Source organism: Ictidomys tridecemlineatus, chromosome 2, assembly GCF_052094955.1.
Source record: "Ictidomys tridecemlineatus isolate mIctTri1 chromosome 2, mIctTri1.hap1, whole genome shotgun sequence".
NCBI lineage: Eukaryota > Metazoa > Chordata > Mammalia > Rodentia > Sciuridae > Ictidomys > Ictidomys tridecemlineatus.
In genome coordinates, this window is record NC_135478.1 from 75,659,289 (window position 1) to 75,687,234 (window position 27,946).

Sequence of the window (27,946 nt, forward strand, 5' to 3'; positions counted from 1 at the left end):
CCTAGCGGGAGGCACACCTGGGAAAGTCTCACCTGGGAGCGGCTCACCTGGGCGGACCAGGACCCGTGAGTCCCGCGCTTCCTTGCTGCCCCGCCTCCCGGCCAATGGCGGCCCGGAGTTCCTCGGAGGCAAACGCGGATTGGACGGGCGGGCGCGGCGGCGAGCGCGGATTGGACGTTTGTGGGAGGGGCGGGGCGGCGAGCCGGGCAGCTTAGTCGCTCCGCCGGCGGGCGGCGCTGAGCGCTCGGCTACGAGGGCGCGGCGCGGGCGGAAGTGGCGACGCTGGCGTCCCCGGAGCCTGCGGCAGGCGGCAGTGACGGCCCCGGCGCTGACGGCGGCGGCCCGGGGGGCGGCGTGGACGCCCGCGGCGCCGGCTGGGGCATCACCGCGGGCCTCGACCCCGAAATGGCGCTGCTGGCGGAGCACCTGCTGAAGCCGCTGCCCGCGGACAAGCAGATAGAGACCGGGCCCTTCCTGGAGGCGGTGTCCCACCTGCCGCCCTTCTTCGGTGAGCCGGGGTGAGGGTGGGAGCTGGCCCAGAGCGCTCCCAGACACACCTGAATCTTTGCCGCCGAGCATACCCAGAGCATCCCGAGTCCTGTCTCCTACCTCCGTCACCCCCTTTCCTTCCAAGCATCCCCAGTTCTCCCTCTCCCAGACTGCTCCTAAATCATCTCTCCTGACATGTCACAGACCCCATCTCTGCCCATGCACCCCAGACACCCGACATTCCTCCCTGTCCTTCAGATGCATCTCAGCCCTTCCCTGTCCTCAGCTGTCCATCTTTCCCAGGTACCCCTAACTCAGGCACCTCTGCTCTGTGGGCTCCCTCCTCCATCTGCCCCCATGCATCCTTTACTCTTGCAGGCCACAATCCCTTCGTTTCTCCCCCCATCTTTCTTCCCCTGTAGAATGGTTCTCAACTCCTCCCTTTAAAATGCATAATCCCCTCTCTTCAGCCTCTCCCTCGTGGGACCTGTGCACCTTTCCCTCAGAATTCTTCCATTCCAAAGACCTCCACCCCACCTTCAAGGGTGGGGCAGGGCAGGGCAGGGAGCGGGGGAGAGGGGAATTTGAAGATGGAGTTTCAAAACTTTGGGCCTTTTTCTAGGGGAAAACACCTAAAGTGTTTCCTCCATTCAGGACAGGGCTGGGAAAGTGGTTGCTGGGTTATGGGGTGATGTCAGACTCAGGGTGCTTGGTACAAATCCCTTCCTCATTTTGGGCCCTAAAAGAGGAAGAACCTTTTCCTTATATCATGATGGAGGTGGTCCCTAAGCCAGTTGTAGACCCTCATTCCTTCCCTCGCTCCTTCCCTCGCTTCCCCCAGCACGGGATGGAAAAACGGGAACTAGAAGCTAACAGCAACTGCTCCTGCCCTTTGCCTTTCATTCTCAGTAAAGGGTGCAACCCGAGCCTCTGCTTTCTTCTCTTCCATGGGGACTCTCCCAGTGCCTGCCCTGCTGATTCACTTGGTATCCTTACAGGAAGATATCAGCCTCCAGGGCAGAGTCCAGCTGAAATCCACAAGGAGGCAAAACCTTCAGACTGATTTGGGCTGAAGAGATTTGGCACCCAGGGCAGCCTCTTACCTTGCCCCCATGGGTGGTCAGGGCTTATTGTGGGCACTACTTCCCACAGGGGTGGTTATGCAGATTTGTATTCAGGGTTTCCTCCTAGCCTTGTGAACTTCAGCATCCCCATCTGTGAAATGAGGATGCCGATCTCCTAGGCTAGCCATGAGGAGTAAGTGAGGGTGTGTTGTAAAGCACAGAGGCCAAACTGCTCCTTGTGTGAGGAATAATTATGTGTCTCTAAGTTCCTGGAAGTAATTTTGGTTCCTTCTCATAGCAGGTAATTAATCGGGCCAGCGCACTTGCCTGGCTTTTTTGATTCTCAGATCTGGGTAAACAACCTGAGAGCAGAGTCTCAGTCTTTTACATCCACTGCCGTGTCCCCAGTGCCCAGAACAGTACCTGGTACATAATAGGTGCTCAGTTAGTACTGTCGAATGGTCAAAACTTCCTTATTATCTGTTTCTTAGCTTGAGGTAATACTGCATCTCCAGGCAGCGGCTTGGGAGCTAACTGGTTTGAGCCTTGAAGAGTTGTTTATTTTTGTGACAGTTGTGTCCTCTGAATATTTGCAGGTCAGAGCTAGCTTACCTTGGAGGATTCAGAATCTGTTTAAGCCAGATTTTGAGGATGATTTTTCCCCTGAGGGGACATCTGGCAATGTCTGGAAATATTTTTGTCTGTCTTAACTCAGGAGTGTTACTGGATGCTGTGGGTGCTACAGGGGTGCTGTTGAACCTCCTACAGGGCACAGAGCAGTTCCCACCACAAGGAATGTTCCAGCCCTAAATGTCAGCATGGTGAGGTGGGCTAGGATCCTGTTCCTTCCTATTCAACAGGTTGCACACCTGTGGGTTCTGCATGTAGGGGCACCTTTTTTGGATACAATTGTCTGGCTAGTTTGGAAGGAAAGGGGCAGCTGAAGGAGGACAGAAAAGCATCTGTACCTCCCTTTCCCTGGTCTCAAAGGATTGTTGTCTTTGTTGTGACTCTAGCTGTCCCCACAGCTGTGGACAGAAGCATCATTTAGACAGAAGCTTCAGTGGGTTTTGCCCACAAAGTGTTAACCACTACAGGGCCCTGTGCCCACCAGAGCTGCTTACTGTCCACCCAGGAGGATAGCGTTTAGTGCTCTTGAAGAAGAAGCAGTGATAATCCATTCTGAACTATTATGCTGCTTCTGGGGACCAACGTTCTCACGTGGATTGAAGACACAGGTCTCAGAAGGGTCCTCTCCAGGGCTCAGTGTTCCGTTGAGATCTGCTGTCAGCCCTAAGGCCGGGCTTTGCCTAGATCCAGGGAGCCTCTGGCCACCTGGATGAGCTGAGTGGTACTCCATCTTAGATGGAGCAGGACTAGAGCCGTGGATGTGAGGAGTCTGAACAACACTGCTGTGTGGTTTCCTCCCAATCAGGGTGTTTCCACCATGGCACTGCCCACTTTGGGGGCCAGATTATTCTAGGTGGTGGTGGGGCTGTTGTGTTCATTGTGAGATGTTGAGCAGATGTCCAGACCTCTCCCTGAAGTTGTGACAACCAAAACTATCTGGAGGGAGCCAGAATCATCCCCGGTGGAGAACTGTTACTGTAGATACAGATGTAAACCACAAAGGGCCCCAAACTGTGTTTTTAAAAAGTGTTCAATTCTGCAAGGAAGATCTGTTAAATGAAGGAAAATCGAGCACAAACAAATCATGTCTGACATTTGTTGATTAGTTTATCCTATCATAGCCTTCTGAAATAGGGGTTGATTTTTTTTTTCTTTTCCCACATTTTTTTTTTTTTGGTGCACTGTAATTGCACATACTGATGGGATTTGTTGTTACATACTCATACACGCACACATGTAATAACATAATTTGATCAATATCACTCCCCAGAACTCACCCCTCCCTCTCCACCTCCCACCCCCTGGTCCCTTTCTTCTACTGATTTAATTTTTATGAGATCTGCTTCTACCTTTCTTTTCCTTATTCCTCTCTAGCTCCCACATATGAGAGAAAACCTATGGCCCTTGACCTGACATTGACTTGTTTCATTTAACATAATGGTCTCTAGTTCCATCCATTTTCTTGCAAATGACATAATTTTATTTTTCTTTATGGCTGAACAAAAACTCCATTGTGTATGTACACCAGAGCTTCTCTTTCCATCCATCTTTTGATGGATACCTCGGCTGGCTCCGCATTTGGCTATTGTGAATTGTGCTGCTATTAACTTATCTCACTATAGTTTGATGACTTTAATTCCTTAAGATACATACTTAGGAGTGGTATAGCTGGATCATATGGTAGTACCATGTGAAATAAGGTTTTTAAAGAGAGACTGCTGGCATTTTAGAGTATTTTTCTTCCAGACTCATTCATCTTTGAAAATATGTATAACCTATTTTTTACATCTAATGAAACAACGTGACCATCTTTTCATGTCAGTCATCATTTTTCATAGCTGCTTAGGATTCCATGTGGCCGTGATTTATTCAACCAATCCCTTAGTATTGGACATTCACATGTTTTATATTTTTTAATCTAGTAAACAATGCTGCAATGAACATCTTTGTGGGTTATGCTTTTCCACAGTTCTTAAGAACTGTTAAAAGATGTTTTTCATCGTGTGTGTGTGTGTGTGTGTGATTTTTTTAGGTGTAGATGGACATAATACCTTTAATTTTTATTTATTTATTTTTATGTGGTGCTGAAGATTGAACCCAATGCCTCACACATGCCAGGCAAGCACTCTGCCACTGAGCCACAACCCCAGCCCTGATTCTCATTTTTCTAAGTGAAATTGCTGCATCCAAGAGTGGGGAGGCTTTAACCTGTTGGAGCAGCCACATGCCTTCAGTCTTTGCCAGGTGTGGTTTACGACACAATTGCTTGGGCTTGATGAATACTGATTCTTTCTGCTTCAGTGGGTGTGGGCTGCAGATCAGCCTCTGCTCCTCTGATTTAGAGCATCGTCATTTTGGGCTTGTTCTTCCTCCGTATCTCTAGCTCAAATCTCTTGAGTTGTACAAGTTTTACTACATTCTCTTAGAGGCCAGCCATTTGTCCACCTTCTACCTTGACCCAGTAATCAGATCTCACCTAACTGATCAGTTTGCAAAGCTGACTTTCTCATTTTTTAGGTCAATCATGTGGTTGTTCTAGAGCATTAACACTTGGAGGGCAGAGGTGGGGAGACTGATGCCATTTGGTCTTGTCGCTCCCTGCCTAGCAGCCTTGGTGTGGCTCCCTAAGGCCCACAGTGGCACTGTGCTGATGTCTCTGGGGCTTTCCCCTTGTCAGTCCTTCTGTCGGGGCACAGTTCCACTCCTAGCCCACCTGTCACCTGGCTCATGGTCAGTTCACCCAGAAAGCCTTCCCTGACCTCCCAGACGCGTAGAAGCCATCCCATTCTTGACTTGAGTTCCTCAGGGCCAGCACTTGGCAAGCTAACACATTTGCTGAATGAATACCTTTGGTTCCATTCCCATTCTTCTAGATTTCTGCTGAAACTGCTTTTCCATTCTCTTTCCAAATTAAAACACATGATTAAATTAAAACACGTGACTGAATTAAAATATATAACCCCTTTTATAGCCTGTCTTCATGCTAGACATTATTAATCAATCATGATACCGTTTTCCCCTTTGAGCTCAGACGAAGCCTTGGCATCTTTCTTTTTCTTTTCTTGCAGTCTGGTGTCATTCCGGACAAGCCCTCTTCCTCTGAACTTCACCCAGCCTCAGCATCCTCCCCAGCAAGCACTCCAGATCAGAGTTGGTGAGGAAGATGACCGTATTTGCTCTCACCATCTAGGGGAGAGACCAGAGGTGGAAGAGCAGAGATTTCCCCCACTCTCTGTTCTTTTTTTCCCCCTCTTTTATTCTTTTATAGCCAAGTATCATTAGATGTGTATAATGCCATTTCTTTTTTCTATTTTTATTGGTGCATTATAACTCTACATAACAGTGGGATTCATGATACCACGTCCATACGTGCACATAGCGGTCTCATCTGTTTGGCTTCCTGTACTTCCCCTCCTCCCTCTTCCTGATCCCTTTGTTCTACTTACTGTCTCCTGTCTACTATTATTATTTTAAATTAGTGTGTTATAATCACACACAGGAGCAGGATTCATTACAGCGGGTTCATAAATGGACATAGCACACTTTGGTAGATTTTGTCTTTTCCTCCCCTCCTGGAAATATTTTTGTTTGTCATAACTGGTTTCCTTTATATTTTTATGATGTCCCCTTTTTATTCCTCTCTCTCTCTCTAGCTTTCACATAGGAGAGGAAACATCTGACCTTTGGCTTTCTGAGTCTGGCTTATTTCACTTAGCATGATGGTCTCTAGTTCCATCCATTGACCTCAAATGACAGAATTTCATTGCTCTTTATGGCTGAGTAAAACTCCGTGGTGTGTATACACCACATTTTCTTCATCCATGTGTCTGCTGACAGACACCTAGGTTGGTTTCATAACTTGGCTGTTGTAAATTGCTCCTCTGTAAGCGGTGGGATACACGCATCGCTCTAGCATGTTGGTTTAGTTCTTTGGGATAAATACCAAAGAGTGGCATCACTGGGTCATTTGGAGGCCCCTTTCCTAGTTTTTCAGGAATCTCCACATTGCTTTCCAAAGTGGTTGTACTGATTTGCAGTCCCACCAGTAATGTATGAGTGTTCCCTTCCCCCACATCCTCTTCAGCCTTTGTTGTTTGTTTTCTTGATGGCTGCCATCCTGACCAGAGGGAGACGGAATCTCAGGGTAGTGTTGACGTGCATTGTGCATTTCCCTCGTTGCTAAGAATGTTGAACCTTTTTGCATATATTTGTTAGTCATTTGTACTTTTTTCTTTTAAGAAGTATCTGTGTAAACCATCTGCCTATTTACTGATTAGATTATTGGATTATTTCAGTTCGTGAGATCCAAATTCTAGGCATGATTTTTCTTCATTAATGCCTCCTAGCACAATTAAATTGGATGTCCATAGAATTCAGTCATAGAGGGGCTGGGGTTGTGGCTCAGGGGTAGAGCATTTGCCTAGCGTGTGTGAGGCAATGGGTTGGAGTCTCAGCACTGCAAATAAATAAATGAATAAAATAAAGGTTCATTAACAATTTGACATATATATAATTTTTTTAAAATCCAGGGGGCTGGGGATGTGGCTCAAGCGGTAGCGCGCTCGCCTGGCATGCGTGCGGCCCAGGTTCGATCCCCAGCACCACATACCAACAAAGATGTTGTGTCCGCCGAGAACTAAAAAACTAAAAAATAAATATTAAAAATTCTCTCTCTCTCTCTCTCCTCTCTCACTCTCTCTTTAAAAAAAAAAAAATCCAACTCTACAGGTATGTGGTAGAGTGAGCCCAAAGAGATTGGTTTGCTATAATTTTTGGTTCAATGCTTACTTCATGGGTTGGGGGGGTATGTGTGTGTGGCAATCTAGAAACTTACTGCCCCCAAACTCTTAAGCCAGAGAGTCAAGGTGACTTGCCCACGGCCACACAGCCAGGGAGCGTCTGCATAACCAGGCTTGGATCCTGACTCCTCCCGTAGTGCTCTTGCCAAGGCCTGCCTTGGCTTCTCTCCAGGTGCTTGGCTGCTGTGGCAATCGGGGCTCTGCGGGCACCATGGTAATTTTGCCACATGGCAAGTGGCCTGGGAACCAGAGTAGATATGCGCATTTCCTCTGAGGCTGGCAGCCTGTCTGTCTGGGTCTGCCACTCCTGTTTATTTGAATGCAAATAGGAATGGCGGAGGTGTGGAAGTCCCTTTGTGGAAGGAGTCCCTAACAGGTCAGCTTTCCTTTAATTGGGACATGGAATCTCTGAACTGCTTTCCATAGTGGTTGCACCAATCTGCAGTGCCAGTGCCACCAGCAATGTGTGAGTGTACCTTTTCCCCCACATCCCCACCAACAGTTGTTATTGTTTGTATTCGTTGTGTGTGTGTGTGTGTGTGTGGTGCGGGGGACTGAACCCAGGGCCTTGTGCATGCGAGGCAAGCACTCCACCAACTGAGCTACGTCCAGCCCTACCTGTGTTCTTGATAATTGCCATTCTGACCAGAGTAAGATGAAATTTTAGAGTAGTTTTGATTTGCATTTCTCTAATTGCTAGAGAAGTTGAACATTTTTTTGTATATTTGTTAATCATCTTCTGAGAAGTGTCTATTCACAGTTTCTTAGCCCATTTATTGATTGGATTATTTTTTATTTATTTTTTGGTGTTAAGTTTTTTGAGTTCATTATATATCCTGGAGACTAAGTGCTCTCTCTGAGGTGCGTGTAGTAAAGATGTTCTCCTCTGCTGAGAAGAAGCTTTTTAGTTTGAATCCATCCCATTTATTTTATTTATTTTTTAAAAATATTTTTAATTGTCAATGGACCTTTATTTTATTTACTTATATGTGGTGCTGAGAATCAAACCCGGGGCCTCACACATGCTAGGCTCTACCACTGAGCTACCACCCCGGCCCTCCATCCCATTTATCAATTCTTGATTTTATTTCTTGCGCTTTAGGAGTCTGGTTAAGGAAGTCAGGACCTAATCTGACACGATGAAGATTTGGACCTGCTTTTTCTTCTATTAGGTGCAGGGTCTCTGGTCTAATTCTAGTTCCTTGATGCACTTCGAGTTGAGTTTTGTGCATAGTGAGAAATAGTGGTTTAATTTTATTTTGCTGCATATGGATTTCCAGTTTTCCCAGCACCATTTCCTGCCTGGGAAGCAACCCCTTATTACCCCTTGTCCTCTAAGAAGCTACCCCTATTGCAATAAGCACTTCTGGAACTCAGGTTCACCACTACATCCCTGATATGCTTTGTTTTTTGTTTTTATTTTTGGGGGGGGGGTGGATACCAGGGATTGAACTCAAGGCACTCGGCCACTGAGCCACATCCCCAGCCCTTTTTTGTACTTTATTTAGAGGCAGGGTCTCTCTGAGTTGCTTAGTGCCTTGCTTTTGCTGAGGTTGGCTTTGAACTTGCAATCCTACTGCCTGAGCCTCTGAGCCTCTGGGATTACAGGCGTGCACCACCATGCCCAGCTGTTTTGCTATTTTTTATGTTAATGTAAATATACATTGAGTTTTATTGTTGTATAGAATAGCCCAAGACAGACAGGTGAAATCATATTCACCTTCCCAGTACAGCAGGTTAGTGCCCGTTGTGGTTGAGTTCTAGAGGAACTAGCTGGGTTCTAGAGGAAGGCGACGTGGACTGTGGCCTGGGAGGGACTCTTGCGGAGAGACCAAGTCAAGCAGACACTTTGTGCGATGGTTTGCACAGTTCAGGAACTGCCTCTGGCCTCCTGGCATCGGCTGCAGGTGCATTTGCAAGAGCGCGATTGGTGAGGCTCCAGGACCTTGAGGAGCACCTACACGGTGCTGGTGGTGCACACTCATGATCTTACCTGGCCTGAGTCCACTCAGCAAGCCGGGAGGGAGCCGCCGCTGACCCGGTTATGTTTTCCTGTCAATCCACCTAATAGCCTCTGTGTGGCTGTTTTTGCGCTCAGGGGAAAAGTCATTTTGAATCTACTTTTCTTTGATATCCATGCCCTGAGCACGCTGGACAGTTGAGTGGAGAGAAACGTGGACGTTCACATCCAGCTGAGCCAGCCTGACCTTGGTTTCGTGGGACTGAAACTGTGCGTTCAGGCACAAGTGTTCCCCCAACCGGCCTACAACAGAGACCCCCCAGGGGGTCCATGGAGGTGGCATCACAGATGGTGTTGGTGCTGAAGGCCTGGACTACCCCCTCTTTGCACAGGTAGGCCAGTCACCCTAGAAACTGGACCTCTTGCCACACAGCCCTTGGGAAACAGGGATCTGCCAAAAAGGAGCCATCTCTGAGTCTTGTGACCGGCTGTCAGGGCTCAGGCCTGCCATTGGCCACTCCATGCTGGGAATTTCTACAGCATTCTCCTCCACAACACGGGGAGGCCAGCGCAGCGTGCAGACCAGACCAACCGTGCACACCTATTGTGTCCCTTGATGATGGGGTTAGGTCTTTCTGTGTTCCAGGAAGCCTGGCCTTGGGGTCAAGGCCCAAGGTCCAGCCTCTGCTGCTAGAGGGAACCGAGAGAAAGGCAGGAAGGAAATCTGTCTTCCAGTCTGGTCTGCAGAGCCTATGCCCCATCTCCGCCCCATGATGGCTCCCTTGGGGGCAGAAGTCAGGCCCTGTGGGGACCTAGCAGTGCCTGTGGCAGAGCGCTGCAGAGTGTAGGTGGCCAGCTGTTGTCAGGCTAAAAAGGAATGGGAAGAATGCATGACAAAAGAGCTTGGTAACATCTACTGCAGGACCCCTGGTCAGCCAGTGTGGCCCCTATTTCCAGGGGCTCCCAAGATCAAGGACCTTAAGAAATACGAGGAGGGCTGGGTTGGGGCTCAGCGGTAGAGCGCTCACCTAGCTTGGGTGAGGCCCTGGTTCCATCTTCAGCACCACATAAAAATAAATCAACAAAATAAAGGTGTTGTGTCTATCTACAGCTGAGAAGGGAAAAAAGAAAAAGAAATATGAGGAACTGGCACCATTTTGCAGAAGAGGAAACAGGTTCAGAGAGGCAGGGGATTTGATGACACTAGAAGGGGCCTGGGGGCTTTGAAGCTGGTCCAGCCTGTGACAGGGAGACCAGCCCTGTTTCAGGACACAGAAGGCTAGGGGAAGGCTTCTGGGGCAGAACAGGGCCTATCCCCTGTCTGCTGTGTTTGTGGGGGAGGAACCAGATAGGAGGCCTGGCCCCGCAAGACAATGTGCTTATTTCAACGGGCTAATTAGAATGGAAATGATGGCTTGGGTTCCATTGTTTAAGCTTGGGAATGGCCTGGGTGGATGGATGGGGAGTCCTTTTGTTACATTCTTACAGTGTTACTTGTATCAAGGTCTTTTTTTCTTTTTTGGGTGGAGTGTTAACTGTATCTGAGCATTTCAAAGTCCTTACTGTGGACAGCCCTCCCCAGGGTCCTATAAAACCTCCCTGTCCGCCCAGGCAGATAGCGGCAACTCAAACTTCCCCGCTAAAGTGATTTGTTCTCTGCTTTGTTGTCCCTCCAAGTTCCTTCTTCAGTCCCTTCTGAAATCCCTTTTTAATGGTCTGAATACACCTGAAGTCATGATTTTATGACTGGGCGACTTCTTCCTTATCAGTCAATCGGTCTCCCCTTCCTCCTTCCCTTCCCTTCTCCTCTGCTTTCTCTTTCTCTCTTTCCTTTTTTTCTAATACAGTGCTGGGGACTGAACCCAGGGCTTGGGACATGCTAGGCCAGCTCTTTAACGCTAGCCATGTCACCTTTGGTTTGTTTGTTTGTTTGTGGTGCTGGGGGTTGAGCCCAGGGCTTTGTGCATATGAGACAGGTACTGTGCCCGCTGAGCCGCACCCCCAGCCTTCCTTGATTTCTTAATCGTTGTTTTCTGGATTCCCTCCCTAAAGAGAAGCTTTACCTTTGGGAAGGATGAAGCTGATGACATAATGTATAATAATAAGCATAAATAATAATATCTTGTTTTTATTGAGTATTTACTGGGTGCCAGAAACTGTGCTAAGCCCTTTACTATAAAAACTCACTTAAACCTCACAACAACCCTGTGAGGTAAGGTCATTGTCAGCCTCGTTTTACAAACGAGGGAACTGTGTCTTAGAGAGGTTAACTAATTTCTGCCAAGCCACACAGCAAGTAGAAGGGATTTTCCCAGTTGCATTCCCAGTTCATGGCTGGTTTTTGCCAAAAAAGTCAGTCATTGTGGACAAAGATTTAGCATGTCATGGGGTGCCTTTTTTTTTAATATTTTATTTTTAGTTGTTGATGGACCTTTATTTTATTCATTTATTTATGTGTGGTGCTGAGAGTCGAACCCAGTGCCTCACACGTGTGAGGCAAGTGCTCTACCACTGAGCCCCAACCCCAACCCCACCTGGGGTGACTTTTAAAAGCAATATTGTGAAGGGTTTTATAAACACGTTTTTAAACAGTAAAATTCAAGCACAAACCAGTTTTAGGAACATGGACATTTCCAGGGTTCTTATCCTTACTGTGACCTGAGCCTGGACAACCCCTACCCTGAAATTGATAAATGATTCACATCAGCTGGAATTTGAGAGCCTCCTATTATGATCCTTGTAACCCAGAGCCTGTAAAGTTAATCTCCCTGTGTCTTTAACAACTGAACTTTATTATCCAGCTATGGAAAAAAAAACAAAAAAAAAACTGAGTATGGATTGGAGCCTCCCACACCCAGGGGCATTGCGACACAGGCCTCTTGCTCCTTCTTTTTCGAAATAAGCATTTATGGGTTGGGGTTAGGTGTGTTCCCGTCCTGAGTCACACGGTGCATCTCAAAAACCAAAAACTGTGCATCTGTTTCTCAATGGAAATTACTCCTGACATCCAGTGAGAGGGTGGGCCAGGGCCAGGCAGCTCTGGCACCTTGCTGCCCCACAGGAGGTCTCACCTGTTATAAAAGAGGAAGACACTGTGGGCAGCTTGGATGGAAATTTCCACATATGTGCTGGCGGTGGGTTTGTTTTTGCAAGGGCAGGAACCCAGGGCTTCAAATGTGCTAGGCAAGCGCTCTGCCAGAGGGCTGGACCCGCAGCTGCACTGTGGCCTCGCTCAGAGCACAAGAACTGTGCTTTCCAACCCTGCCGAGGCTAGAAAAAAAGGAAATGAGTCTGATTCCAGGTGGCATTTAGTAACTGTTAGCTTATGGGGAATTCTGCTTTCTGGGCAGTGTCACCCATCTGAACTGTGGCAGAGACCCAGGCAGGAGGCCCTGAATGGCCCCTGGGCAGCCAGAGTAGTCCTGGACATCATGCACAAGTCCTTCCCCTGGATTCCTGGGTGTGTCTCCTATTCTGCAGGTGATTCTGACACTGTGGGCTACTTGTCTTTCAAGTATCTATCAGAATAGAAGTGCTGCACACAGAGCAGGTGGAATAGCCCCCAACCATCAGGAGAAGGTTTTAAAAGTACCCGATGAGGCTGGGTGCCATGGTGCAGGCCGAAAAATCCCAGATACCCAGGAAATCCCAAGCTCCTGAGGCAGGAGAATCCCAAGTTCAAAACCAGCCTCAGCAAACTTGGGCCCTAAGCAACTTACCAAGACCCTGTCTCAAAACATCTGAAGGACTGGGGATGTGGCTCAGTGGTTAAACGCCCCTGGGTTCAATCCCTAATACCAAAAAAAGAAAAGAGAAAGGAAGAAAAAATAGAAAAAGAAAGTTGCAAACACTATTATATGAAAGCAGGGACATTTGTGTTATATTTTGACAAATTCCATCCAGAACAGGTGAACAGAGAAGGTTGGTACATTCATAAAGTTATTTGGTAGATGAGCCAGGCACCATGCCACATGCCTGTCTTTCCAGCAACTCAGGAGGCTGATGCAGGAGGATTGAAAGTTCGAGGCCAGCCTTGGTGATGTATCGAGGCCCTAAGCAACTTAGAGGCCCTTAGCAACTCTCTCTCAAAATAAAAAGACTAGGGATGTAACTTAGCAGTAAAGTGCCCTTGGATTAAAGACCCAGTACCAAAAAAAAAAAAAAAAAATTGGTAGATGAAAAATACTACCCTGTTTTAATTTTCTTTTTATTATTGAGATTAAGCATATTTTTCATTTCTTCTGTGAATTACTCATTGTTCTATATTTTTTTTCCTTATGAATTTGTAAGACCGCTTTGCACACTAGGAATAATGGCTTTTTATCTGTTCTATCTGTTACACAGATGCTACCTCCCAACCCGGTTTACTGTCTGGCTTTGATTAGTGTTAGGATTCCCCCTGCCTCATAGTCTTTATTTTATAATCAAATTTATTGGTCTTTTCCTTACACCTTCAGCATTAAGTAGCATGCTTAGGAGGAAAAAATATGTCCACCAAAAAGCAGGGGCCAGGTGTTGCCAATAATCCCATCTTTACTGTATTGGAATCTGTGCCCATCTGAGCTGGTTCCACGAAATAAGATGGTGGGATCATACCTGGCTGGTTATGACCTCCCCACCCGCCGCCCCAGGTAGGATGATGAACTAGAAAACCATTCCAGCCCCCTCCCTCCCTCCCTCCCTCCCTCCAGGCAGACAGGTTCTGGTGACGTTTTAAAGAGCCTGTTTGCTAACAACGATTAAAACAAGTTTAGGGTAACTTAAAAACTGGTAAAACGAGAAAGGTCATTTTGTGGCAGGCTGCTTTCTGTTGGAAAGGTAAGGCTGCAGGACGCGCTAGAAGTGTGCCCTTCTCTGTCTGAGCAGCACCAAGTTCAACCTGTCCAAAAGGCCACTGCTGCTTGGGAATTAAGCCCTCCTCTGATGTCTGTGAGAGTTTCTTTTCTTTTTCACTTTTTACACAAGTAGATGGGAACACTCTAGAAAGAAAGATGAGGGTGTACTGGAAGCAGCCTTGGCTCTGTAATGGGTCCGAATTCCTGGTGCTCCTGTGTGGCTTCTCTGGGCTTGGTGCCATTTGGGCAGCACTTCTGGGCGATAGGAAGTGAAGGGCGGAGCCCAGAGGGTCAAGTCATTTGGCCAAAGCCACACCAGAGTCAGGTTTTGAGCCCTTGACTGGCTGGCTGTAGGGCACCAGTCCCTGTCTTCTGATCACCAGAAGCCACGTAGGGATGCTTGTGGCGGCCATTGCACATTGCGCATGCGTGGAGACCGCGGAGCTGGAGACGTGCAGGGGAGCCCCTCCTGCCCACGGTCCCCTCTGTGCATGGCCTCTTCCTGTGGATGCTGAGGTCCCATTCCCAGCCCCTACCTCCCCCCCTTCTCTGCTGAAGTCTGTCTCAACCCCCTCTCTGCCTCTGCGGGTCCCCAGCCTCAGAAGTGCCCTTCAGCACGGCCGTCCTTCCCCCACAGCTGAGCAGCCCTGGTCCTGGGCCCCGCCACCACACAATAAGGCCTACTGTCAGGTCCCGGCTCCTGCTGACCACAGCGCCCCGTGACCCTCGGAGCGCACTGTCAGGAGAACCCCAGACAAAAAGCCTTTCTCCCCGCCATCAGGGCAGGGCCACCAGAAGGGCACCAAAGCCATTTTTCAAAGACCAGGATGCTGAGAACATTTTTTTTTCCTGCATCTAACGTGGAGCAACCTGAGTCATTGAGAATAGCTAAGAAGCCACCCCCTTGGGGCAGTGTCAGCAATCACAGCCGGGCTCTGAGCACTGGCTTGACCTAGGAATGCTGCCTCCTCAGAGCGTCTGGGATGTCCTGCAAGGTCCTCCTGTTACAGGCAGGGAAACTGAGGTCCCCACCCTCATTAGTCCTTCTCCATCTCTGTTGGGGGGTCTAAGGTGCCTCACAGGGAATAGCCTGTTAGGTTCCACGTTTCCCACAGTCCTTCCCTCGGTCACTGCACAGACATCATCCACACACCTGGTGGGGTCACTGACTGAGCTGGGTGCCAGGCCCAGCAGGCAATCTGGTGCCCGCCCTCTCAGAGCTCCGTATGGTGGGCAAGACAGCCGGTAAGCAAAGCATTGAAGCTGTAACTATGATCGCTGGATGGTGAAAGGCACTTGTAAGAAAAATATAGAAGAAAGAAGTGTGACTTTGAGCAGAAAGCCCCAAACCTGATCTTCATTTCCAATATTTTCTATGAAAAATTTCAAGCATCCAGCAAAGGTGAAAGAATTTCACAGTGAATATTCATACACTTACCACCTAGATTCTGTCACAATTTTAGATTTTATTTATTATTTATGGTACTTGGGATTGAACCCAGGGCCTTGAGCATGTTAGACAAGGGCTCTGCCCCTGAGCTACATCCCCAGCCCTAGGTTCTACCATAATTTGCTGCATCTGTCTGTGCATTCCTCCAGCCAACCATGAGTCCCCTGCAAATCTTTGGACAACTGATTTTTTATATCAAGACAGGCTCTCGGGCTGGGGATGTGGCTCAAGCGGTAGCGCGATTGCCTGGCATGAGTGCGGCCCAGGTTCAACACTCAGCACCACATGCAAAACAGAGATGTTGTGTCCGCCGAGAACTAAAAAATAAATATTAAAATTCTCTCTCTCTCTCTCTTTAAAAAAAAAAAAGACAGGCTCTCACTGAGTTACTGAGGGCCTCCCTGAGTGGCTGAGGATGACTTTGAACTTGCAATCCTCCTACCTCAGTCTCCCGAGCTGCTAGGATGACAGGCATGCGAGTTGGAATTGGTGATTCCTGGCCGCACTATCAAGATTCACTAGCAGAGGAAAGAAAATCCCGGCTCTCTCTCATTGTTAAGGAGGGAGCGTCTCCTGGGACTAACAGATTGCATGACCCAGGACTAGTTCAGTGGTGCTTCAGGCAGGGACAAAGGGTGGGATGGAGCGGTTACTGCACTAGAGCCCTTGGCAGGCCATCTGGGTGGCCTGAACCCCCAGCACAGCACCTGAGCAGTCCCTGTCCTGTGTCTTGTTTGTTCGCAGTGCTGGGGATGGAACTCGGGCTTTCCACGGGATAGGCAAGCATTCTGTCACTGAGAATTCCACCTTCTGATGTGGCCACCTAGGGGAGGTGCTGGCTGGCCCTTGGTGGGCAGCTTTGCCCCTGGACTAAGGATCCTGACTCTGGTAATGATGATGTGAAGTCATGAAAATGATTAAAGCCCATTTATCCAGGGTTCACCTCATGGAGCCCTCAGGGTGTTTGATGTGTTATTTATTTACATATATGTAGTATGTGACACGGCTCAGACATGCACATTCATGCTAAGGATGGAACCCCAGGGCCTTGCACATGCCAAGCATGGGTTCTACCACTGAGCCCTGTCCCAGTTGACGCACTATTTTTAATTCCTATGACAACCCTATGAAATAAGCACTGTAGTCGCCCCCTTTGACGCACTAGGAGACGGAGAAACACAGAGGCGAGGGGATGTGCTCAGCTGAGGAGTGGCCGGGTGACAATTCCAGCACCCCTAGCCCTCATGACAGGGTGTTTCATTTAAAGCATTTAAAGCATCCGGTGCAATTAGAACATTCCAGATGGCCAGCCAGGTGTGCTGGGTCACCTTGGCTGGAATTGGCCTGCAGAAGTACTTTCCCCAGCCCCACCCGGTGCCTATATTGAGGGTCCTGCCCACAGTTTGGCACCCACCTCTGTGCTGCTCGGGGGGCCTTGGTCCCCGGCTTTGTGTCAGCCTGGTGATAGGTGGAGAGGACAGGCAGCTGCCTGCGTCAGGCCCAAGGGCAAGGTCTGTGTTGAGCCTTGTGGTGAAGAACCTGCGGGCCCACGGGTCCTCCCTACGGCTCTTTGACCTGTGTCCTGGCCCTGGCCCTGGGACAGCCTACCAGGGGACAGGGGGTGGAAGGGAGGCAGGCAGCAGGCGTCTCACGTTTCCCAAGGGGCAGTTTGTAGGTCTGGGTTCCATGAGCTTGGCGGGCTCACTGTTGGGCCAGGCTCTGCCAGGAAGAGCCAGAAGCCTGCTGTGAAGCACAGGGCGCTTCTAGGGGGACAAAGTGTGCATCGGGTACTTCAGTCATCGAGTCCCTGGGCTCTGTTGTGTCACCTGCTAGACTGGAAATGTGGGCTCAGAAAGCTGAGGGGATGTGCCCCACCCCCTATAGGTGCAGGGCTGAGTCAAGCCCAAGTCACGTGGGTGCCACGCTGGACAGTGCAGGGGCCTGGATGGCAGAAAGTTCTAGTGGGAGGTGCTGGGCGAGGCAGAGTGGGGTGGATGAAGGATGCGCTTCTGAGCCCTTCAGCCTCCATTTAAAGGCTCTGAAAAGTCCTGCTCTCGTGACCTGGTCTTACCTGGTCCCAGGACTCCCCAGATAGACTTGTCCAAGAACACCTCTGATTCCTGTGAACAACTCTGCCTGCCCCTAAACACGGTGGCCTCTCCTCAGACGTCCACTCCTCTGTGGCCCACAGCGGTCCTGGACATCACCCTGTTGGGAATCTAAATCTCTCTTGTCGTTTTTCCCCCCAGATTGCCTTGGGTCCCCCGTGTTTACACCCATCAAGGCAGACATAAGTGGCAACATCACGGTATGTACTTGGCCTGGCAGCTGCAGCTACAGCACCCACAGTAATCTAACCCTGCTCCCCTCGCCAGCACCCTGCTCCCAGCTGCAGGCTCCCCAGCCCAGGGACAGGCTGTCATGGAAGACAGGCTTGGCCCCAAGATCATGCGCTGGAGCCTGAGGTTCCTGGTCCTCCTCTGTAATAGCGCCACCTAGCGGCAGCTGGGCAGGGCTCAGGCAGGAGGATATTGCCCCCTCCACCAAACAAGTCAATGCCAAAGTCCACAGGTGGCACTGGCCCAGCTCTCTCCTCCCCTGGCCCTGGGCCTTCCGGTGCCATCCCCCAGCTACAGACCCCCTCCCCTCGAGGGTCCACTCAGGGCCCACACAGCCTTGGGGCTTACCACGTGAACCAGTGGCCCTTTGAGGACTTCTGACTATGAGGAAGCTGAGGATTAGGAGTCAAAGGCTCACTCAAGGTCACTTAGAAAGCGACAGCTGGGCGTGATAGTGCACATCTGCAATTCCAGCAGCTTGGGAGGCTGAGGCAGGAGGATCATGAGTTCAAAGCCAGCCTCAGCAACATAGCAAGACTCTAAGCAACTCAGCGAGACCCTGACTCTAAATAAAATATAAGAAAGGGCTGGGGGTGTGGCTCAGTGGGTAAGTGCCCCTGGGCTCAATCCCTGGTACCAAAAAATAAAAGAAAGTGGCAGAGCTGGGATTCCCACCCAGCCCAACCTGGCTCCAGTTCAGAATCCTACGAGCCCATGTCTACTCTCTCACAGAAGCGAAACTTGAAGCACCTGGTGTCTGGGGCACGGTCAGTGGTGGTTGGAGGAGCTATCCTCAGCTCCAGGACTCTAGCGCCAGGCAAGCTGGGGCCTGCTCCACCTGCATACTGTGTGGCCTTGGGCATGTCACTGGCCCTCTCTGAGCCTCAGTGTCCTCATCTGCAGATTGGGATACTGATGAACTTCAGGGTTGCCACTGGACCACATGAGACTCTGCCTGGAATGCAGACCGCACACAGCAGGCGGGAGCGCCCAGGGGAGTTGGTGCTGGAGTCCTGCTGCTCCCACAGCCACTCCTCCCAGCCGCAGCACAGCTGGCTGTGAGCAGCTTTTCCAAGCGGAAAACCCCATGTGTTCCATTTCAGAAAATCAAAGCCGTGTACGACACCGACCCAGCCAAGTTCCGGACCCTGCAGAACATCCTGGAGGTGGAGAAGGAAATGTATGGAGCAGAATGGCCCAAAGTGGGGGCCACGCTGGCACTGATGTGGCTGAAAAGGTGATGGCGGGGCAGAGGTGGGCCCAGGGCTTGGTCCTGTGCAGGGGGGAAGCCCTGCCATGCCCGCATGGGGTCCACATTCCCTTCTAGTGGGATGCTTATTTTTTTTAAGTTGAAAGACTTTTTTTTTTAAATTTTTTAATATTTATTTTTTAGCTCTTGGCGGACACAACATCTTTGTTTGTATGTGGTGCTGAGGATCGAACCCGGGCCGCACGCATGCCAGGCGAGCGCGCTACCGCTTGAGCCACATCCCCAGCCCAGAAAGACTTTTTTTTAAAATTTTTTTTTTTACATTTTAATTTTTAGTTGTAGTTGGACATAGTACCTTTATTTTATTTATTTATTTTTATGTGGTGCTAAGGATCAAACCCAGGGCCTCACACATGCTAAGCAAGCGCTCTACTGCTGAGCCCCAGTCCCAGCCCGTGTGATGCTTATTAATGGCCAAGAAAAAGCCTCCTAAGGGCCAGAGCCTATTCCAGTGGTGACACATCCTTGTTCTAGTCCCTAGAACAGAAGAGCAAGCGTCTGTTCCATCCTGGGCGCTGGACTAAGCTCTTCCTACTCGGGTTGAGTTTCATAGTCTGTGAGTTAGGTGTGCTGTCTCCCTGTGTCGCAGAGGAGGCTCCAGGGACATCTGGAGGCCAAGTTGCACACCCAGGTCTTCCAAGCATAGTTGCACAGATTGTGCACCACACAGAGGTGTCCTGTTCAGGGTTGGTCACATAATGCACAAGGTAGGTTTCTATATTAGTTTCATGACAGAAATAACAGCCGTGTATGTGTGGCGGGGGATGTCCTAGGGATTAAACCCAGGGTGCTCCACCACTGAGCTCTACCCCCTCCCCCCCACCTTTTGTTGTTGTTGTTTTGATACGGGGGCTTGTTAGGTTGCCCAGGCTAGCTGGGGCACAGTGGCATGCACCTGTGATTCTAGTAACTCAGGAGGCTGAGGCAAGAGGATCACAAGTTCAAAGCCAGCCTCAGCAACTTAGCAAGGTCCTAAGCAACTTAGTGAGACCCTGTCTGAAAATTAAAAAAATAAAAAATTTAAAGGGCCAGAAACGTCACTTAGAGTTTAAGCACCCCTGGGTCCTGTTCCCAGTACTAAAAACAAGCTGTCCAGGCTGGCCTGGGACTTGTGATCATCCTGCTCCAGCCTCCTGAGTCGCTGGGATCCCGGTGTTCACCACCACACTCACGAGAAACAACAGCCTTGAGGAGAAGGATTTCTGTCTGATTTGCACGTGGGCATCCTCTGGACCGGGGCCCGCAGACACTGTGCTTTGAACCCTCTGGGTCTCGACCAGCTCCAGAATTCTCCTGTACCTGTGCAGTACCAGCAGTGGCTAGGAGGCCAGAGGCCCATTCCTGGCCCCACAGGTGTCCCCAGTTGCCCTCCCTTGGAGGCTGGACCAAGAGCTGGGAGGGAGCCTGCCCCATTCTCTCCACTGGTCCCCTGGAGCCCTCCGGCCACCCCCAGCCCCATCACACCGTCATCTTGGTGAAATGCAGCGGGAGGGTGAAGCTGGGCAGGAGCAGGTCTGCAGGTCTGCAGGTCTGCAGTCAGCACCCTACAGCACATTTTAGGAAGTGTCCTTGCCAAGCTGCCTGCCTTGGTCACTAGAGACTCGGGTCCATCCACCTCGCAGGTGCTGTGGTTTCTGGGGAGGAGCAGCTGGAGGAGATGTCCCAATTGTTAGATGTGAGCTAGGCCAGGCCAAGGGGCACTGGTGGTCACCAGCAGGCCAAGGGGGTGAACCAGGTGCGTTCTGCGGCCTCCTTTGGCATCGCTGTCTGGGGGAGTCAGTGGTGGGCAGATCTGAGCAGCAGAGTATCAGAGACAGGGCAGGGGGTGCTTCCTGGAGGACGGAGCCACATGGAGTGTCCCAGGCTGGGCAGGAGGGTCCCACGGAGGAGGGCACAGCCTTGCTGAGGGAAGCCTGGGACACAGGCCTCGGGGTGGGTGAGGCCAGAGCCTGGGAAGCCCAGACCAGATTGGGTAGGAACACAAGCCTAGGGGGCGGGTCTTGAGGAGCCACCGGGGGCAGGAGCAGTCACAGTGGGTCAGGGAGGCTTCAGGGGACACCATCCTCATTGCCAGGGGAGGGGGACCCAGGGCTCCAGAGCAACTGCTGTCCAGGGCAGGCCACAGCCGAGCCATCCTCAGCTCCAGGCTCCAGGCCGATCCCTGGTGGGCTCTGGGCTAAACATGGAGGGTCCGCCTCACCTCAAGGGTAAGGAGTGAGGGTCTCTTTGGTGCCCAAACCCAGCACTCCTGCCCTGTGAGGGCCCTGCACTCTAGCTGACCCCCACCACCCTGCAGGGAGGGAGTGGAGTGGCCCATCTGGGGACCTACTGTCACAGTGAGGGGCAGCAGAGGCAGGAGCACAGCTGGGGGGGACGCAGGCTGGGAGGGTCCTGGCTTGGGAGCCTTTAGGAGGAACCTCAGAGCTCTCTGTGAAGTGGCTAATGGCGCCCCACTCAGCCTCCTGGGGGATGGGGTGCAGGGCAGGAGATGACACTAAAGGACTGGAACCCCCTTCTCCTGGCTCTGAGGAGGGTCTGTTGGGGCCAGTGAATCACACAGACGTGACGGGAGCAGGGGGCGGGCAGCTGTGGTGCAGTGTGGCAGGTTCAGAAGGGTCCCAGGGGCATCAAGGTAGAAGTGAGCCCGGGGGCGGGAGCTGGGCTCTGCAGCCCCCTGTCATGTTCCCTCTGAGGGCCAGCACTTCACCCTCACACCCTGACAGCTGCCTGGCATGTGCCAACCTGTGAGAGGTCACATGGACATGGACACAGAGAGGGCAGGCCCAGACCCCACCGTGGGGGTCTCACAGCCGGGCATGGTGCTCCAGAGGGATCGGGCTGCGCCTGGCAGCCACGTCCTCATGGTAGGAGTGAGGCATGGCCCAGGGCAGTGCCCCATGAACACGTGGCTCACGGAGGTGCATAATTCAGAGGCAGAAGCCCCACCATGGCAGGGAGCGCTGGCTGTGGACACGGGTCCTAAAGAGCCACCCTCTCTGGGCCACAGAGGCCTTCGCTTCATCCAGGTCTTCCTCCAGAGCATCTGTGATGGCGAGCGGGACGAGAACCACCCCAACCTCATCCGTGTCAATGCCACCAAGGCCTACGAGATGGCCCTCAAGAAGTACCACGGCTGGATTGTGCAGAAGATCTTCCAGGTGAGCCACCCTCCAGGGCTGGGGAGCCGGGAGGGCCACCCGCTGCAGCTCCACCCCCCAGGCTTCCCCTGGGGGCCTGCGCTTGCCCCTTGGGGTGTCCTCTCTGGGGCAAGCTGCTGCACTGAGGGTCCCTTCCAGCCCACTTGGCCAGTCCTGCTCATGGCCCTGGGGAGTGGCATTTGCAGGTGCCGTGCCTGAGCGGCCTGACTGGGGAACCTCAACAGAGCCCCTGAGGACTGCGGGTGGGCTGGCCTCACAGCCCCCCAGATTCCATCTGGATTCCCAACCCTGGAAAGGGGGGAACAACAGCCCCTGTCCCCACTGAGGCATCTGCTGGAAGGACACTGGCCCCCGGGGTTCTTGGTGGCCTGCGTTGGGGTGATGTTGACAGGGCTCCTGGAACCAGAGCTCCAGCGCCAGCCTGGCTAGCGGAGGGTCCCTGGTGTTACCAGGCAGAGATGCCCACTGGGGGAATGTCCCCCGCAGGCTGCTGCTGGCCACCTGCCTCTTGCTGACCCTCGGTCTCACTCCGCGAGGCCTTGCAGCCTGCCGTGGCTAGCTTCCTGCCCCACTTCAACTGCCACAAAACCAGGGTGTGGTGGCCAGTCTCGTCCCGTGAGGCACATGCTGAGAGCAGTTGGGTCAGGAGCCAGGCCAGGTCCAGGCAGGAAGGGCCAGTCACAGGGCAGGAAATGTCACCTCTGGCACAGCCCCCCTGGCATGGCTTGGGACAGGGCCTGTTCCCAGGGGCACCCTGAGAGACCACCCTCCCCTCAGTGCCTTGTCCCCACAGAGGACAAGTGGCCTGCATGCCTGGCTCAGGGAGCTGCCTGTGACCGCAGCCCCCGGTGCTCCAGGACACAGGGGCTGCTCTCACCCTAGCCCACAGGCGAGGTCGGTGGTGCTCCCATAAGTCAAGTCCTGGCCCACGGTGCAGGAGTGGGGACTGGTGTGGTGGCTCACACTCGCATTCCCAGCCACTCAGGAGGCTAAGCCAGAAGATCACTTGAGCCCAGGAGTCTGAGGCCAACCTAGGCCACACAGCCAGGCAGCTCTTAAAAACAAAGAAAATGGGGCTGGGAGTCCTGGAGCTTCAGTATCCTCATATTTTTTATTTTTTATTTTTTTTTAATTTCTCTCGTATTGGGGATTGAACCCAGGGCTGCTCCACGCTCGGCTATATCCCTGACCCTTTTAAAATTTTTTACATTGAGACAGGGTCTTGCTAAGTTGCTTAGGGCCTTGCTAAGTTGCTGAGGCTGGCCTTGAACTCAGGATCCTCCTGCCTCAGCCTCCCGAGTCACTGGGATCACAGGCGTGTGCCACTGCTCCTGGCTTCTCAGTGCTTTTCAAGTGCACTTTCTGAGTCCTAAAATTTGGGGTAGTGTCACCCGCTGAGGACAAAAGAAAGACTGCAGCCTGGATTAGCAGCCTGTGCCCGCTCAGTGGGCTTCCCAAGAAGCCGTTCCCCTTTTCCAGAGCATGCCACCCCCCAAGCTCACGTGTGCCCGGTGCCAGCCCCTGTGCCTGGAGCTTTGCCGAGCACTTGGCATGATCTCCCTCATCTTGACGGAAGTGACTCAGGTGGATGCCATTATTATCCCCACTTTACAGACAAGGAAACTGAGGCTCAGAGAGGCTAAGTAACTTGCTCAAGGCTCACAGCTAGTCGGCGGCACAAGCTGGAGTGTGCGTCCAGGTCTGTCTGTCTGTCCCCCTAGTTGGTGTCCTTCCTGCTGTCCCTCATGGGGGTAGAAGGGAAAACACACCTCCCTTTTCCTTTCCCTCCTAACACCACGGACAGCACAGACCCTGCCCCGCATGGACCTGGGGAAGCCCGACCAGATCTCAGCGCGGGCCTGGGGTCCCGGCTGTGCCCACTAACCCGGTGCCCCTCTCGCCCACTCAAGGCCGCGCTGTACGCCGCGCCCTACAAGTCAGACTTCCTGAAGGCCCTGTCCAAGGGGCAGAACGTGACAGAGGAGGAGTGCCTGGAGAAGATCCGCCTCTTCCTGGTCAACTACACGGCCACCATCGACGTCATCTACGAGATGTACACCAAGATGAACGCCGAGCTCAACTACAAGGTGTAGGCGGCGCCCGCCCATGGCCACTGGCCAGTGCCACCCACCACCAGCCACCCCATCACTGTGAATCAAGCCGGGCCCTCTGCGTCCCCAGAGCCCCCCAGCCCAGCTGGGGCCTGCAGGCGTCGGCCCTGCTTTTAAAAGTCATTTTTTTTTGGGGGGGGGGTCTATTCTAATGAAGCAATAAGTCATGATCCTCCTTCCAAATCTCTGGATTTCACCGCAGGTAGACTCACTGGACCCCTGCGTCAGTGTGAAAAAACCCATTAACCGTTCTAATCAGTCAAGTCCTAGGGTTTTTGGTTTTTGGTTCTTTCCCCACCAGGAGCACAGCTCCTGGGCAAGGGTGGATGCCTGGCTTTATAGAGAAGCAGGTGTCCTTGGAGGATGTCGCTGAACCAAGCTATGGGTATTTTAAGGACCGTGAAGAGTTGATAGGGAATTATGCAGGGTCCCTACTACGTTGTTTGAAAAAGCAAACTGGTGTGTGTCCTGTGTGGTGTGTCCAGCGACCTCACAGCACGTCACTAGGAACCCTGCTCTCTGACTGGCTTCTTTCCACCAGACAGTTTTGGGTTTTTTTGGGTTTTTTTTTTTAAGTACGGAAACCAACCAGCAAGTCTTTGATGACCAAAAGGGTGTTTCTTTTCAAGCTGTTGGGCACACACTTGACCACAGATGCCTGTATCTGCATTCTTCTGCACGATTATTTTCTTCAGGGACAGGTTTTCCAACCTGAGAAACTACCTACCACATGAATTTCTGGAGGGGGAGATGGGAGCCCTCCAGCCCATGAGACCCAGGAAACGCCCTGCTGCCTTAACTGTCCTTTTTGGCGCTAAAAAGAACTCTGGTTTTTAAAGTGGGGGCAAACAAAGCAACCCCAGAACAAGTGGTATGTGTTTAAAAACCCAATGAGGAACAACTGGTGATTTATATGCAGAAACTAAATGATCCTTAATAAACAAATGTCTATTTTGGAATCACATCTGTGTGTTGTTTCAGTTTTTGTTGTTGTTTATTTGTTTAGTACCAGGGATTGAACCCAGGGTCGCTTAACCACTGAGCCACATCCCCAGCCCTTTTTATTTTTATTTAGAGACAGGGTCTTGCTAAGTTGCTTAGGGACCTTGTTAAGTTGCTGAAGCTGGCTTCGAACCCAGGACCCTCCTGCCTCAGCCTCCCAAGCCTCTGGGATGACAGGCATGCGCCACTACACTCAGCAATCTGTGGTTCATTCATTTTCTGCATCAGAGATTACAACTGGGGACCCTGCTACCAAATCCTGCCAAGGACCTGTTTACTGTCTTCCGTGGTTTTTTAAAAAATGGAACTTGTTGACACATTGAAAAACAGGGATTTCACATAAAAATCTTGGGTTTCTTTTTTCTTTCTTTTGTGGTGCTGAAGCTCGAACCCAGGGCCCACGCTTGCTAGGTAAGCACTCTACCACTGAGCTGTCCTCCCGACCCTAGACCCTAGCCTCCTTTGAAGAACCAGCCTTCCTGGCAGGAGCTGAGAGAAGAGGTCCCCTTGGGGAGGCAGAGCAGGGCCTGGGGGCTCGCTTTCCAGTTGGACTCAGACCCCACCTGTCTCTGTGCTTCACCAACCCGGTGGCCAGTGGTTACTGGCACTCTATCACCGGCTGATGCTGATGAAGTAGGAAGTATCATTTCCTACAGAGCTGATGGCCGAGTGGGCAGGATGGGCCAGTAGGTCAACTAGTGATGCAGAAGGTCTGCCCTAGAGGGAGCCCAGGGCAGATGAGAGGGCCACGCCCCGACAGGCAGGTTGCTGAGTCCAGCTTGCAAGAGACCTCCACACAGGGGAGAGGGAGGGGACACTCCAAGACATCCGCAGAGACTTTGCCCACAGCAGGCAGCACGCCCTGCCTTGACCCTGAGCTTGACCCTGACAATCCTGCCTTCAAGGCTGATCCTAGGCAGGCTACTCTTTTCCTCTGCCCTGATGGCTTTTAGGGTTTCTCCCTTTGGGTTTCCTAGAGATTCAAAGTTGCACTAGCAAATTAAAATGATTCTGTCTCTCTTTTCTTCGTATCCCTAATATATCACACAATGCAGGGGGAGGGCACTTTGTTCACAGGAGGGTCACCTCCTTCATGCCTGTCACTCACTGAGTCTCTGGGAGCATCTGGGGTTTGGACCTCAGAGACAAAGACATTTTATCCCATTTTATCCTTGTCAAAGCGGAACTGAGTCCTGCCCAGGCTGGAAGAAAGAACACAGAGCCCAGAGCCGCCCAGGCCCCCCACTTCACTTCCTCCTGGGCTGTGGGCACCCGGAACCCATCCACTCATCCGAAGAGGAAAATGAACTCCCTGATGCTGTGGTTCTGCTCCAGGGGCAGGGACGGGCCCAGGGTGACCCAGCAGGTGTGGGGAACCTGTGGGGACATATCTATTCCAGATCACCGTCAATCCGCGCCTTCCGTGGTCCAGCTCATCAGCCAGCGCGTTCCCAGGATGAACCCCAGGCCTCACAGGAACCAGATTCAGCCCAAAAGTTTGGCCAAGATTGAGTCACGTATTTGCTTATTGATTCATTCCATGACAACTCACTGAGCTGTGTTGTGTCCATCTACAACCAAAAAATATTTTTGGCCCAGGACGCTATTTCAAACCTTTATAATGCATCTTTTGTAGGTGAGGAGTCTGTTTTCCTAACAGCGGCCTCACCTGGCCTCCCTAAGGCTCGCGCCCCCCGTTACTACAGGATTTACCAAGCAATTCGAGCGGTGTTTGAAGACAAGCTGTTAGAAACTTGGTGTTGAATAGAATTGCAAGCCTATATTTCTGAGGTCGGCTGTGTCGGCGCTGCTGATTGCCACCCAGGTGGTCCTGCACAAATCGCTGACCTCTGAGCCTCAGTTTCCTGGTGCCCACAGTGGGTGGGGGTGCACACAGTGGGTGGGGTGCACACAGCGGGGGGGATGCTCACGGAGCCTAGCTCGCCCAGTCAATGAAACTGCCCAGGCAGGCGCTTAGCTGAGTCATCGTCCAATGACCCGTTGTCGCTGGCAGGAGGTTCAGCGGGAACGGGAGGAAGGTTTTGGTGGCTGTGGCTGGGTCCTCTGCTTTACGCAGGCTCCCGGCTCCCTGAGCGCCTGCAGCTCCCTCGGGGCCCGGTAGGTGGCGCTGTACGCGCTGCGCTCCACCCCCTCCCCCCACCCCGCCGAGCCGGAGCCCCAGACAGGCCCCGCCCCCGCCCCGCCCCCTAGCCCGCAGCCCCCGCCCCCAGTGGGACAGCGACCGGGTCGGAGCCGGTGCCCTTCCCGCCTGCTCGACTTGTTTCCCCGAGGGCCAAAGAGGAGTCCTGCGTGAACATTTGGGAAAGTTTGCAGACCTTTTTGGGTTTCTCCTTCAGGCCAGCTCTGTATGGGGGTCCCTGGTGTGTCTTGTCACTTGTATCACTACTGTTGCCACTGCTCCCTGCCGCGCCACCGCCTGACAATTTTTGGATTCCAGCTCATTTTCTGTAACTTCGTACCTGTGTGACCCAGCAAATGTCAATGCGCCTCTCTGAGCTTCAGCTTCTGCATCTATAAATACGAGGAGACCACCTCTGCCTTCCAGGACGACGTAAAGCAGTGTGTGGGGGATGCCTGACACGGGGAGGTGTTCATCAAGTGGCTTTTACTGATGTCTTTATTTATTATGGTGCTACCATCTGGTCAGGGGTTCCTAAAGAGGACAACCCGCTGTGGAGGTGCAAAGGCCCTGGAGCAGGAGAGGAAGCAGCATATTTGAATATCCCAATGCAACAGTCACAGCACGGCCACATGCACTCACACGGGATGGAACCCAGGGCCTGGCACACACTGGACAAGCACTTTGCCACCCAGCTGC

At 51.8% G+C, this 27,946-nt stretch overlaps 1 protein-coding gene across 5 annotated transcripts; it reads left to right on the forward strand.

Moving 5' to 3' along the window:
* Positions 1–245: 245 nt before the first annotated feature.
* Positions 246–25,069, forward strand: Gltp (glycolipid transfer protein). 5 transcript variants are annotated; one of them, XM_078038930.1, is made up of 6 exons: positions 4,224–4,427; positions 5,252–5,337; positions 17,477–17,535; positions 18,670–18,803; positions 21,844–21,994; positions 23,905–25,069. In XM_078038930.1, the coding sequence occupies exons 1-6, from the start codon at positions 4,408–4,410 to the stop codon at positions 24,085–24,087; spliced, it is 633 nt and encodes a 210-aa protein (XP_077895056.1). In that variant the 5' UTR covers positions 4,224–4,407; the 3' UTR covers positions 24,088–25,069. The 5 variants fall into 5 exon arrangements, with proteins under 5 accessions (XP_077895058.1, XP_005340175.1, XP_077895056.1 ...); XM_005340118.5 differs by lacking the exons at positions 4,224–4,427; positions 5,252–5,337 and adding an exon at positions 250–508; XM_078038933.1 differs by lacking the exons at positions 4,224–4,427; positions 5,252–5,337 and adding an exon at positions 6,904–7,448.
* The last annotated feature ends 2,877 nt before the right edge of the window (positions 25,070–27,946 follow it).

What these genes read in the sequence shown, in the direction of transcription:
- Gltp (XM_078038930.1), top strand. Translation starts at nt 4,408, where the DNA reads ATGCCTTCAGTCTTTGCCAG. An exon ending in ACATAAGTGGCAACATCACG is followed by an intron (nt 17,536 to 18,669) that starts GTATGTACTTGG and finishes GTTCCATTTCAG; the next exon opens with AAAATCAAAGCCGTGTACGA. An exon ending in GCACTGATGTGGCTGAAAAG is followed by an intron (nt 18,804 to 21,843) that starts GTGATGGCGGGG and finishes TCTGGGCCACAG; the next exon opens with AGGCCTTCGCTTCATCCAGG.